The following is a 14,877-nucleotide window of genomic DNA, read 5'->3' as shown; positions in this document are numbered from 1 at the left end:
CACGTTTTGGTGCACACTTTGGTGCGACTCCATGGCGGATTTCACACCTTCAATTTAAATTTAACTGAAGGGGTGAAATCTACAGTAAATCTGCGCCAAAACTGATTTGGATGTGGATTTTTTTTTTCGTCAGCTGAGGGAAATCAACTGCAAATCAGCTTTATTGTAGCAGGATTTTCGACATGGAACATCCACAACATTTACGCTATGTTCACATGACTGAGTCCACCTTTTAAAAACCGCTTCAAAATCTGATGTCTCACACTGCATTGTAAGGTACCGTGGATTCTCTACTACGTGTGAACACATTCTTAACGATCTCCTGGTCATGTGACGGTCACATGGTGCGCGGCTCATCAGGGTCCCTTTTATAGGTTTTGCTGTCTGATTTTCTTTCTCTCCACTGTAGTAGGAAATGAACTGATCCCGTGCTTTCCTATGGGAGCAGTGTTGACCTAACTTACGACCCCACAGACAGAAAGCAGTGCTTTTATTTTCAGTTATGGACAAATAGGGGAACAAAAATGACATCAATTGTGTCTAACTTGGGTATATAAAAATATGTGGCCGGACATAACTGATATGTGAGTGCTGTCATCAGCGCTGCGGGTTGTAGATGCTGTCACCTGTCTGATTTGCACATAACCAGGACGCGCTTAACTCTTCAGTCCTCTGAAAGTAACCATAAAGTTTCCCTTTAGTCCCAGCAAGCAGAGATCTTCAGGTATTCTACTGCAAAATGAGTAAGCTTTAAAAAAAAGTCCTTATTTAAGGCATTGGGGCTTGTATATATAAAAGCTGACTGCAGTACAAGTTGGTCGTCTTCATAGGAATGAATTAACATTGCATTTTCATTCCCTAAATCACACTTGGCATATGAGACCTGAATTTTTTATATATGTTTGCCCCAAAAAATGCATTTCCTTTTCCTGCAGGCCGGCGACACCCCAGCCTATGCCAGCCGCACCTATGGGTGTGATCCGGCCTGACCCGGTATCGCAGTATGATCGATTCCTATGATGCCTGGAGTTGCGGTCAGGCTGGGACCCTTGTCTGCATTACGGATGCGTAAATGTCGCGGGAATATGCTGATGTGTCGCCGACCTAATGTAGGAGAGCTGGTGCACAAAATTAGGCAGCAGCACTGCCAGTTTAGGTTTCATCGCTTCATCTTTCTATTGACCAATACTGGTTTAAAAAAAAAAAAAAAAAAGTTGTAATTTGCTGCTGTGTCCTACTGCTTCACAACTTGTCTGCAGCCGTTAGTACGAGGCTCGGTCAGCCTTAAAGAGGGCTGGTTACCCCTGCTGACATGTCCGTTTTAGTTAATAAATAAAATTTCTATGAAATTTAGATCTCTGTTGTCCGTTCCTCTGTTGTTCCTCCTGGAAAGTTCTGAGTTGGAGGGGTGTCCTATAGTCGCTGATACTATATCCGATCAGCGCTGACCGTATCGAATGTGTAGGGAGACGCCTCTTTGACAAGGAAGAACCGTAACACTTTTATACATTTCTAGGAGGAGTAATGGAGGAACAGCACAATGCAGAGTTAGAAGAAAATATGGTCTAAAATGTATTTCATCCGGATTACAGCGATTTACTAAAATGGACACATCAGGGGGTTGCGCAGTCCTCTTTAAGGATGCTATGGCTCATAATGAGTGCAGGAGTAAGGGTGCCTTCACATCTGCGCTGGAACCTCCGTCGCAAAATACCAGAAGATGGGAAGCGGAGCGGAAACTGAACGGATCCCATTATAGTCAATAGGTCTGTTCGGCACCGTCCTAAGACGCAGCTGTATGGCCGCAGGCATTCCCCTTTCCTGCTCCCCGAACGGAGCAGGAAAAGCGGAATCCCACCGACGCAGATGTGAAACCGCCCACAGTCGTATTTCTTACTCTTCTCCTCCTTGCTATGTATGTGCGTGCGATTTTCGCCTAGTTACCGCCTACAAATAAGCTTCTCCCTTGACCTTGTATGTGAGGGCTGCACCGATCCCAGGAGCCAGCCGGCCTCAAAACTGCCGCCCAACTTTTTGAGTCATTTTCTATGAATATTCGGAAATACATACATTGTATGGGCAGTATACGGCACGTTGGCTCCCGTGTGTTGGTCTAATCGGCTTCTGTAATGTGCAGCATACGTCCCCCAGCATACGCCCCCCCAGAGGATGCCCCTATGAATGCTGATGGCATGTGAGCTGCTGCTTGGCTCTCATCCCTTAGACTATAAGGCATGCAAGTTGCTGCTGGTGTTGGTGTGTCGTCAGCAGAGACAATAGATACAGATGGTATATATTATATATACTCATGCCCACATTTTTTTTTATTTTTTATTTTTTTGCTTGGCTTCTCATTATTAAAATTTTGTTTCCATAGCGGACTCCACTAAAGCTCAGTGTAACCATATAATGTAGGCTGCTATATAATGGTAGGTCAGACCTGCTGCAGCTCTCGTGACGTGTGCGCCGTGCTACGGATGTAGCAAACGTTAACTTGACTTCTAATGCGTTACAAAAACTTGGCTAGAATGTTGCAAACCGCGTTGTTGTGACGCTCCAGTCATTTTAAGAATTGCTACATCTGTAAATATGCCTTTTATATATGTTGGCGCATCTTTTCTTAGAACTGTGTTTTGTGCCATTCCTCTGTTGTTCCTCCTGGAAATGTATCTGAATAAATTGTCAATTGCACATAACTACTCCCCTACAGTCCAATCAGCGACTCCAAGGGCTGCTTTACACGGAATGATTATCGTTCAGTTAATCGCTAGATCGTGCAAAACCGAACCATAACCATTTAGTGTAAACGCTGCTAGCGACTGAACAGCGTGCAATTTTTAGTTCGCTTATCGATCGGCGTTCAGTTTATGCAGGTGTAAAATCAAATTACGATCGGCCCGTGTTAACAGACAGTCGTTCATGTAGGGGCTCCTCCACATGGCTGTGTTAGTACAGCGTATTCTGCACGTGGAATACACTATACCGATCTGCCGTGGGCTCCTGTGCCTCCGATCACACATTGTGTGCAGTAAAGATTGCAACATGCTCGATCTTAGCACATATTATACACGCCAAGATAGTGTATGGCGATGTCAGTGCGTACTTGCTGCGTGCCGCGCCACTGTCACATGCGGATGGCACGTAGCGAATTATGCCTGGTTTAGACACAACGATTATCGCTCAACAGATATCTTAAGCGTTTTGAGCAATAATTGTTGTGTGCTTTTACAGGGCAAGGTGATCTCTCAAGTTTAGAGCGATAACTAGGATCTCCGAGCGGGGTATGCAGAAGAAAAGCGGGGCCGCTTGCCTTCTGCATCCAGTTGTTTTCTTCTCGGAGCGCCCAGCTGTTATACAACTGAGCGCTCCGAGTGGGCTATGCAGAAGAAAAGTGGGGCCGCTTGCCTTCTGCATCCAGTTTTCTGCTCAGCGCCCAGCTGTTACACAGCTGAGCGCTCCAAGTGGGCTATGCAGAAGAAAAGTGGGGCCGCTTGCCTTCTGCATCCAGTTGTTTTCTTCTCGGAGCGCCCAGCTGTTATACAGCTATGTGCTCCATGTGGAGTTTAAAGAACACAGCTGGACCACTGTGTTCTTCATGCCCTCCCTGTGTTCAGAGAGCGGGATACAGCTGAAACAATATTATCAGCTGTACCCCGCTGTGAACTTCTGATAAGGCTCATCGTTGTCTTTTAGCATGCTGAAAGTGAACGATCAGCAATTTGTTAGCGAAAACTGCACAATGTCAGTGCAGTTAGACACAACGATTATTGCTCAAAAGACGGCTTTCGGTGATTTTTGAGCAAGAATCGTGGGGTCTAAATGCCCCTTTACCCTCGTGTGCAGCCGACCTATGAATGACTGTCTGTTTATTGGAATGGAAGTGGCCAATGGCAAAAAAAGCACCGACAGCTGCCCCGTGTAAAAGGACTCGAAGGGGAATAGTAACGTCTTGGTGTCAATGTTATTTCTAAGAGGAGTAACGGAGGAACAGCCGCAGTTTTGCAAGAAAAGTTGCCCCAGCCTTGTTCTCTCACGGCGTATCCGAGTATTGGCGGTGGCGGCGGATCTGTCCGCGAGCTGCCAGGTCTTCTAGTACTAATTCCAGTGCGTAATTTGTGTATTATGTGTAAAACCTTTGCTGTGCTTAGAAAGGCTTCTTATTAATGGTTGCTCCCTCCCCACAGTTTACAAAATGAGGACCCTTTGCCTGAGGGCTGGGAAATTCGGTACACAAGAGAAGGGGTAAAGTACTTTGTAGATCACAACACAAAGACCACTACTTTCAATGACCCGCGGACTGGAAAGTCATCCGTGTAAGTAACGGGAAGCATGAGCCGCAGTCCGCTTCTGCGCTGCGCTACTGTTGGGGAACACGGAAGGTTAGGAACACACAAGTGGTTTTGTTTCTTCCCGGCGGGGATTATCGCAGCTGCAGATCATTCATTACGGTTTTGTTTTTTTTAATGATAGACTGTCGGAAAACTGAGCGCCGGCCTCTGATGACACCCGGCATGCTGCCGCTTCCCGGCGATAATAATCTGCTGATTACTTGTTGTTCAGCGGGATTCATTCATTCACTGCCATGAAGTCACGTGTGTGTTCCCAGCCTTACTACACGGCCGCTTGTGATCTGCATATCTATATGACTGTATAATACACATGGGACGGTATTGGATGGCGAGCGGCGGCCTCCATGTGAAGAGCATACATACAGCGTGTATAGATCATCATCTGCAGTGTCTTTAACGTGTTTTATTTCTCTTTTGGCTCATCCGATGTGCAGCTTCCTTCACATTAGCATTCTCATGTCGTGTCTACGCAGTGTCTATCCCTATGTGAATACAGCATGGGGCGCCTGGAGAGGTTTTCTGCAGGTTCACAAGGAAAACTGCTGACTATGTCAAAAAAATGTTGCTAGCGGAGAGGACGACCGTGGTTGTGTACCATCTATGTGTCCTCGCTGCAGCCTGTATGGGGCATATTTAGCTAGACCGTGGTTGAAGTAATGTATTAGGGGTTGTGGGAGCAAGATTCACCCTGTACCACCAATGGTGCTAAAATAATGAGGATCAGTACTTGCCGCGCCTTTGCTGGCATGATCTAGCCCCGCCGTCATCGTTCTGGTGTTTGTCGTGGCATATGATGGCGGAAGTCACCTGACTGCTTTAGCGTCACTGGCATCAGCACTCACATCCTTGGCACCGGGATGCCAGGAGTACAGATTGGTGGCGCTGCAGTGGTCAGGTCACTTATGTTGGTTATCTGCCACAACAAATGCCAGGACCTCGGCGGGGCTGCAGCGCTAGATTGCAAAGGAGAGGTAAGTACTGATCCTATTGTTTAGCACAGTAAGAGGTATAAAAGGAATCTGGGCCCGTAACCAGACAACCCCTTTAATACACTGGCAGTATCTCCGTACTCCAGGCTAAAATCGACATCAGCTACTTTTCAGTTGTGCCAGTGTCTATTGTAAATTATAGCTAATTTGATGGGCCCCCTTTCGCCTAGACATGCCCATTTTTAGAAAAGAGACCGGTGTGCCAAGGCTAAATGTCACAAGTTATGCCGTGCACTGAAATTTACGGCTTTTGTACACCCAAGATCTAGCGTACAAGGCTTCATGAATACGCCCCCATGTGTCTATACCGGAGTCTACGGATGCTTTACGGACATAGGGGCGGATTTTTCGAAGACCGGTATTTTTACATGCCCGTCTTAGATAACTTACTACAGCGTACGATGGGCCAAATGTAAGAAGAGGCGCAATCCTATTACTACATTTGGTGCATCGTGCACTGGCCGTGCGCTTCTTAATGAAATCTATGGGAGGTAAAACCTGCTGTGGGTTTGAGCTATAATTTACGCCAGTGATTCTGACGGGCCCTGCCACCTTCACCGACTTCTTACAAAAGGGGTGAGTGCAGTGTAAAAAACTGAACAGTTGCAAATTTTTGCACAAGTAGGACTTGCGCAAAAAATTGTGGCTTTTTAATGCCGGAGTTCTGGTGTAAATGAGTTTATGAATGCCCCCCATAATGAGTAAAGGCACACAGCAGTAGTGAATGCCCCCCATAATGAGTAAAGGCACACAGCAGTAGTGAATGCCCCCCATAATGAGTAACGGCACACAGCGGTAGTGAATGCCCCCCATAATGAGTAACGGCACACAGCGGTAGTGAATGCCCCCCATAATGAGTAACGGCACACAGCGGTAGTGAATGCCCCCCATAATGAGTAACGGCACACAGCGGTAGTGAATGCCCCCCATAATGAGTAACGGCACACAGCGGTAGTGAATGCCCCCCATAATGAGTAACGGCACACAGCGGTAGTTCTTGGTATCTCAGATTGGGGACAAATCGGGGGAGGAGGGGTTGTTGTAGTCTGTAGAACTTGTATAGTTAATTGGTTCTGGGAAAGCCGGTTGTGTGCTGGAAACATTGTATCCCGAGGCCGCTGTAACACAAGGATATCTAGAACACACATACAGGTAAATTCCTTTCATCTTGCATTAGTGCCACTTAATTAGTGCGGAATGACTAAATTGGGTATTATCAGGCGGTATATGAAAGCCACCTAATAATAGAGAGCACTTCTCTTCTTTTTAAGAATTTTTTTACACGGCCTTTTAATTGGGCAAACAGACATTTGCCGTCTATCATCAGTCAGCGGATGCTTATTTGTGCAGCATGGCCCCCTCTTTGGCAGGACGTCTCCCCTTGTAGACCAGGCATGTGCTGCTGACTATGGGGACCATTGCTGGGATTGACGGTGCAATGATGAGCTGCATGCAAAGAGCGCGGATCGACATGCTTTATTGTCAGTACTAATACACACAGGTAGAACCACCATCAAGGGCCTCAATGTTCCTCCGAACACGCATTCGCCCGACTATTGGGTCATGTAAATCGACCAACGATCAGCTGATGAGCAGGCAAATGCTACGGGGTTGACCGATTGCACTACCAATCATTCGCCCCATAAAGTCGCTTTAGATGAGCCAAGTTCTTGACCTGATATAACGGGCGCCGATCATATCGATTTTGGTGCTCGTTAGTGTTCTTATGCAAAGAGTTGGCTCCCGGGGGCTAAAGGATTGTTAGTATGATCATTGGTCGGCTCTACATCTCCGTGGTCACAACAGATGTACCGCCACTCGGAAAGCATTGTTATGCTCTCTGAAACCGAACAATCGGCCGACTGGTGCTTGGTTTCTTCACGTGGCCCAATTGTCAGGCGGCGAGCCCTCGGAAGAAGGTTCAATCCTAAGAAGGGAACTTAAGCCGATTCTTGGTCCATGTAACTGCGAACGAAATGAGCACCGATGGACATGAATGACTATCGGCGTTGGTTGCATCAGCCGGCTTGTATAAAAGGACCTTTAGCTTGCAGTACAGAGTAATCACATAGCAGATTAAAGGACATTTATTGTAAGCTTCACATCGCCCCTTGCTGGTCAGAAGTGTTACTGCACTGGCTGACAAGTTTTGTTGCAGTTTTCGTAATCCCTTTCCCGCCGCCTCCACACACTTCACTTACATCTATCTAACGCTGATAACATCTGTTAACGTACTAAAAGTAGACGTTACATAACTGTGTGTCATTTCACGTGGATCCGCAGCCGCGCTCTGTGCGGGCGTAACGCTACAGCTCGCAGTCCGTTTTCTATCACTTGTGATATAGGCCTAATTCCATGCATGCCGTAAGCTCCTACCCTGCTTTAACGGCTCCCGCCTGGGTTATAGAGAGCCTAAGAGACTCCAGAGGAAACCTGCATGCACCGTGGCTGCAGTGCATCTAATAATACGGCCCTGTTCCAAGCTGCTCACTTGGCTGCTGCCGGCAAAAGCCTTCCACCCCCCCGACCTGCGTGACAAATGGCTTTTGGTCTTGAACCGTTTCCTAGATTTCGGTCAGTGATAAGTATGGTCCAATTAATGAGATCAAGATGTCGAGTTCTGCGTAGTCGCTCATCTGCCGGGGTTTCTGCATGAGCCTTTAATATATTATGCAGAATAAAAGCTTCAGAGCAGCCCTGTATTTTCTGTTTGGGGAACAAGCTTAAAGGGGCGGTCCATTTTTGCAATTTTTTTTTCTTTTGGTGCAATGCATCTAAAAGTGAAGCTGCATTCCAATTCGCCTTAAAGAGGACCGGTCATGTCCCAATATCAGAGGGCTGGCTGCATAGCTTAGTAGCTGCTCCAATAGTGGTTGTTTTTACTCAACCCCTTTCCTCCATTCTGGCCTTTCTTAGATTTGGCTCCTGACCCTGTGAATGTGTAAACACCCCAAATTTCTGTTCCGGAATAGGGGTATATTATCTATCAGTTCTCTTCTGCTGCCCCTTCATCCGTCAAAGATGGCTGCAGAAGTTTCCAAAGTACCTAATGTACACTGTGTACTGCTCTCCGATTGGCCGGTGCTGATCACATGAGCATCTCTGCCAAATGAAAATTCGGGTATACTGCACTTGTGGTCCAACACTAGCATTGCACTGTGGGGATTTGGTAGTTTGACGATTGCCACAGCCATCTTGGATGCCTGAAAGCAGTACCTGGAACTAGTGGAACAGAGGACAGCAGAGAAGTACAACTGCAGATAATATTCCCCTCCGGTTCTGGGACAGAATTTTGTCGGTGATCCAGGGATTATTCCGATTGCCAGATTGGAGTCAGTAAGGACTTTTTTTCCCCCTTTTAATTGAGGAAAATTGGCTTCTACCTCCATTGGGGTTTTTTTTTGCCTTCCTCTGGATCAGCATTGGGTAATAGGCTGAACTGCATGGACGGCTGTCTTTTTTTCAGCCTTACATACTATGAACTGGAGGGTCGCTTTGAATGCATTCTTTACTCGTTGTCAATGGGTGATATCAGACTTAAAGGGGTTGTCCAGTTACCGGACAACATGCCACTATGGTAAAGTAATAGAAGGAGCAGTACCAACCCGTCCTCAGCAGCCCTGCCATGGTCCCGGTGTGCCTTGTGGGAGAGGATGTAACCAGAAAACATCTAACTGCTGTCGTGACATCCAAGTGCTATCGCCAGGAGAACTTCAGTGACCCAGCGGACAGTTGACTTTCTGTGACAACATCTGGCACAACAAATACCGTGACCACGGCAGGGCTGGGTCGCGTTGGCTGAGGACGGGTAAGTACTGTCCCTTTTTGTTTAAGCACCGTGGGCCCTATAGGTGGAATGATATCCGATAACCAGGCAATGACCCTAAATGCCAGTGAGTGGTTGGGGGTTGTCTATTTGACACATTTTCGACTTTGGGACCAGATCTAAGACGACCCCGAACGGGGGTGGGAGGGTTATGAACTAAAGAGTGACATTACTGGAGTCAGCGGGGCTGCGGCTGTAAAGCTATGTAACCAGCCCACTGAGATGAAGATATAACAGGTTCTCTTTGGAAGACCTTTTCACGGTTTGGATATTGATGACCTATCCTTCACCAATCAACATAATGTCACAGACCGAGGAAGAGGCCATAGTGCTTGTCCAAACATCTGATTGTCCGGGGTGTCATAACTCTGCCCCCCATTAATATTATATTGATGGCCTGTCTTAAGGATGCATCATAAATATTCATGAAAAACCCTTCTAATTTGAAATCTACCGCTTTGTATCTACAGCTCCAATGCGGACCTGTATATCTCCATGGTAACAGACTAAAAGCCGTTTGTAACCTGTTGCTGAAATCTTGCAGGCTTCATTCAGTCTGTTTCCTTTGTCTTCTTGCCACCTATATGCCGTACATTGGCCAGAAGCAAGGGATGGCTGGGGATAAGAGTACAAGCTCCGACTACATATGGTTTGTAGTCTGTTACCATGGAAACGCAAGTCTGTATAGGCGCTGCAGACACAAAACTGTAGGAGATTTTTAATTTAAGAGCAGTTTCAAAGTGGCTTCGCTCTCTATGTTGGGTGCATCAGAGCAATACAAGTAGGTTTCCTTTTTTCTCAGACTTTCGGAGGCTTTATAGATATGCAGAAATTCAGCGGTTTGGGATGCCGGGTTCTTGTGGGCTCTGTTTAAGAAGCTCAGGGGACTGTATATTGTGTTTGGTTTGTTATATTAGTAATATCAGAGGGGCGGCACAGCTTTGTAAGCTTTTTTCTTTTTGTTTTGCGGTTTCAGGACCAAGGGGCCGCAGATTGCTTACGAACGCAGTTTTCGGTGGAAGCTTGCCCATTTTCGATATTTGTGTCAGGTAATCATTTTTTAAAGGTGGTTTTCTAATGACAAATCCTTTGCAGCCGGCGGGCAGAATGGTCCCTCCTATCTGTCGGTGCAGGCTGTGATTAGGGAGATGGCGTTGGACTTACTTCTCTAATTTCCGCAGTGTGTTCTGCCGGCTGCCCCAGACTCAGAGACATGAAATGCTTACTAATTTAGACATTTTTTCTCTTGCAGTCAAACGCCTTGCCGAGCCATGTGAAGATAACCGTTTCCAGGCAGACTCTGTTTGAAGACTCCTTTCAACAGGTGCTTATAAGAGGGGGCAGACCGCTATAGGGGATTCGGTATATGATCAGCATACTGGTACATGTGCCATCTCTGAATCGCTGCGCTACTATTTTACTCTTCAAAGAACAAGAATGGATCGGTTGGATCGGTTACATGTAGCGAAGGTCAAACCGCAATCTAGTTTACAGTCATCGTTTCGGGAAAAACTTATTTTCGGAACCAAAGGAGCAGGGAGTCTATTACCTGCAGTTGTTCTTCAGTTGCGGCTCTGATACGCAGTTTCAGACCCTGTTTTTCTGCCATTCATGGGGTCTTTAGCAATTTTTTATATACCTAATGCACATTGTTCACAGCCAATCAGAGAAAAGCTACAGTGAATTGGTAGTCTAATGCTACCAATGCACTATGGGGATTAGGTAGTCTGAAGATGGCATTGGCCATCTTGGACTGTCTAAAACCAGACCGGAAACCTATAGATCGGAGGGACTGCAGAGAAGAGCAGGTAATGTAGTCTCTATCCCCTCCGGTTTTGGGTTAGAGATTTGTCCCAAAACGAGAGAGTTACTTTAAAACATGAGAAGCAAAGGTTTAAATGCCCCCGTAAAGCATTAGACAACAGTCATCTGAAACCACAGCTTTCGGTGGGACTGACTGACTGTCTGGGGGGCCTCCCAACTTTTCCCCAAGCAATGATGAAGAGGAGAGAAAAAAAAACTAGAACTCGGATGCAACTTTCCATTGATTGGTTTGAAGTATCAGTAAAGCCAGTGATGCATAAAAATAAACTATTGTGCCATTTTTACATTGTAATGTGTTTCGAGGTGCGCAGACCTCTTCATCAGAGAGCTGGATAATATAGCGGTGAGACAGGAGATCAATACATCAGTTCCATTAGGAAGCATTGTGGAGAGCCAGGGATCAGCGGTGTACTCACACTGGTTGAGACTGGAGCTGGAAGAGCTTCACCCTCCGCATACACTATTTTGGCCGTTGGTCGATCAGCCTACTAGGCCAGCATTGCCTGTCTGCATCTTCCTGTACGACTCGTTTTTCTAGCCCGCCTGTCACCAGTTTCTTCCAGCGCGGGACTCTGCGGCTCGGGATCCCCACCAGTCAGCTGTCTGTGCGGACAGAGCTGGAAGCAGACCGCTCAGTCCATACTGCAGCAGCCCAGGTCGGTAATGCAGGTATGGCTCCCATGGAATTCAAGGGAAGCTGTGCCTGCATTACTGGTGCTGATCACTGTTATGTGGATGGCGCTATCAGCTTCTGGCTGTGGTAGTGGGCCATGCAAACAGCTAATAGGGGGGATCCAGAACAGCAGACCTCCATTGATCAGCTATTGATGACCTGCTCTGAGGTAAAGTCCTGGACAACCACTTTAATTTGAAAGCCTGATCCTTTAGTCCCCCTGAAGATAAGCGTAGGTGTCTAGTTGCAGCTTTCTCCACTGTCCCCATGTTATAGCACAGCGTTTGTGTCTACGGCACACTCAGGAGGAAGTAGCTGTTTGTCGAAGGTCATTTAGCCAACAGCGACTGAGGGTGTATGGGCACTATAAAAATGAGTTGTCCCACTTCTAGCTGTTTTCCTGCGGAAAGCAGACAGCGCTGTACCTCGTGCAGTGGCCAGAGTTGTTACTGCAGGTTAAGTCCCTTTCATTGCAATAGGATTCCGCATTCAATACCAACCCGGGCCACTATGTGATGTACAGAGCTGTCTGCTTCCTGTAGCAAAACAGCCAGGAGTGGGACAGCCCCTTTAAGGGTATTCTCACATGTTCAATTTAAGTTAAATTGAAATGGTGTAACATGCTGCAGATCTGCACCAAAACCCGCTGCAAATCAGCTTCATGTGAACACATCCTAAGGGCAGTTTCATACACACTGTAAAGAGTTGCCACAAGCCACGTGGAGGCGATTTCTAAAAGTTTCCTGCAAATGGAATAGAAAATTTACTGAACGACGTTATCCCTTATCCAGGTTAGGTGCAAACTTGCTGATCAGTGGGACCACTGGGACCCCCACTGATGAGGACTGGGGTCTGGAGTGTCCCACAATGACAGCAGCAACGATCGCACATGTGCACTGCTGCTCCATTCATTTTAATGGTGGCGGTAGAGTGCTTGAACAGGACCTGCCCAATTATCACTTTTCTTCTATGGGAGAGGACATTTTGGGCCCCCAGGTGGCGCTGCATCTTCTGCACCCCCTATAGTAAGGACACTGGCTTAACTGCTCCATGAATCGGGCTGCTACAGTCAGAAGTAGTGGGGGCTGGCATTCATAAAGCGCAGGGCCCAGTGGCGGCACAAGAGGTCTCGGCTGAGCTTTGATGTTTGAGAGAAGCTCTTCTCTAGAAGTGACCCCTTTGTATCCCCGCAGCGTACCGGCATGCGGCTCGTCGCCCTCCGCAGTCCGCGAGGATCAGAGGAGAGCCTCCGTGACCCAGTTATTTCTTCATCTTTCCTATACAGATAATTGTGCTCAGACATCTTTAATATTCATGAATTCCGGTCTCCTTGTATAAAGCATGTAGACTTGTGGAAGGTGATAAAAGCGAGCTGGCAAAGATCCATATATATATATTTGTTCTCTTCCCATCTAGATCATGGCGCTGAAGCCTTATGACCTAAGAAGACGATTATACGTGATGTTCAGGGGTGAAGAAGGTCTAGACTATGGGGGTTTGGCAAGGTAAGAAGGGCCATAAGATAATTTATGTTGTCTCTTAACCACTTTTATCAAGATTAACCCCTTAAGGACCAGTGTTTCGGTCTTAAAGGAGCAGGCCCTTTTTAGTGATTTTATGCAAGTGGTGGTTTATGGCCAAAGTGTGTGTTTTTTTTTTTGTTGTTTTTTTTTGTATTCTCTAATATTTTACCTAGTTTTATAATCTTTTTTTTTTTTTTTTAATATGTGACTTAGTGTCATATCAGGGGGACATTCGCAGTGCCTTTTTTTTTAATTTTAGTTTTCCACTGTAATTGGGGCATCCATAGGAGCCCTAGGTAATGGGGAAAATATTCCCCTATAGTGACAGCAGACCCCATCCCAGCTCTAACACCCAGCAGCTCTACCAGGGGGCACCCAACGATCACGATTACTGGAACGAATAGCGGGAAAGGCACTTCCGCTTCCTCTTATCCACAGTAACTGATGGGTGGGAATCCAACAATTGGGACCCCCCCACCTATCATGAGAACGATGGTCACTCTACTGCTACATTCAATTTTATGGGACTGCCAGAGATAGTTAAGTACAAGCTCTTCACTATCTCTGGCAGTCCTGTTGAAATGAACTAACCAGTAGAGAACACGTGTGACCACTGCGCCAAGGCTTGCTTAAAAAGTCAGACATTGACTTGCAGGCATGCTACCTGCCAATAGGTGGAGCTGCAGAGCTATTGTTCCATCTTCCCATTTGCATATTTCCCAGAGGAGCATGGATGACCTTATAAGACTCTTCTCCCACCTTGTAGGTACTCTTCTTAAGGAGAAACAATACCCATCCCGAATCATTGGGCTTAAGCTTGGGAAATGGATGCCTTGAAACCGTAATATGTATACAGAAGCTGAACTCAGAGAATCGGCACATGTACTATCCATTCTGAGAACCGTACAATAAACTAACAGGCATTAAAAGGGGTGTTCAATATTGGAAGGCTTCTTTACAGTAAAAGTAGTCAGATTATGAAATGCCCTTCCACAAGAAATGAGAATCAATAAACTGGATCATATGTATTTTGTGAAGACATGTAATTAATAAACGGTTAGTATTAATGGATTTTATAGGAGGGGACTTTTTATCCCTCTTGAGGCAAATTTGCTCCCAAAAGGTATGGGGTATATACTCTGCCTGTCTTTGGGGCATATCACATAGTGTCCAAAAGTTACTGATGTGCGGGACGGTGGAGGATATGCATGTGGGACCGCTGGAGGTAGGCAAGTCCTCCACTGCCCCATTCTTCAAGAATGCTGGGACACTGCATTACCGCTTTACTGCAGAAATCATGCTCAGTGAACAGAATGGGACCCTTAGATGTCTATGAGAAGGTGTTGTGGGCATGCTCAGTGACGTGCTGATGTCATTGTGCAGGGAGGGGAGGTCGCATATATCTATATTACACTCAAGTTCGGCACTAACAACCCATCAGATTAAATCAGGGAACCCAAGCAGCCAATGTGGTTGTTTGGGTTCCCTGATTCAACCAATCAAGTTGCTGGAATTGTGAATCAGAACCAATGAGGTTGCTGGAATTGCTCCATAGTGCCGAACTTGAGTGTAATATAGATATATACGGGAAGGTCATCAGATGTGACCATCATGGATTGTAAATGGGGGATCCTGTTATCTATACATGGGTGTTATGCTGCCTGTGATGATAGTGAGATGACTGCTGAGACGT

At 46.4% G+C, this 14,877-nt stretch overlaps 1 protein-coding gene across 3 annotated transcripts in view; it reads left to right on the top strand.

The window, feature by feature from the left end:
* Positions 1 to 14,877, top strand: part of WWP1 (WW domain containing E3 ubiquitin protein ligase 1) — a 113,257-nt gene that overhangs the window by 85,404 nt on the left and 12,976 nt on the right. For all 3 annotated transcript variants that reach the window (XM_066578450.1, XM_066578448.1, XM_066578449.1), the window contains exons 13-16: positions 4,185 to 4,313; positions 10,141 to 10,213; positions 10,417 to 10,488; positions 13,078 to 13,166. In XM_066578450.1, coding sequence (XP_066434547.1) covers positions 4,185 to 4,313; positions 10,141 to 10,213; positions 10,417 to 10,488; positions 13,078 to 13,166 — 363 coding nt within the window. The remainder of the gene's footprint in view (positions 1 to 4,184; positions 4,314 to 10,140; positions 10,214 to 10,416; positions 10,489 to 13,077; positions 13,167 to 14,877) is intronic.

The sequence above is a fragment of the Eleutherodactylus coqui genome, chromosome 9 (assembly GCF_035609145.1).
Source record: "Eleutherodactylus coqui strain aEleCoq1 chromosome 9, aEleCoq1.hap1, whole genome shotgun sequence".
Classification (NCBI taxonomy): Eukaryota; Metazoa; Chordata; class Amphibia; order Anura; family Eleutherodactylidae; genus Eleutherodactylus; species Eleutherodactylus coqui.
This window is presented reverse-complemented; position numbering and strand designations above follow the sequence as displayed.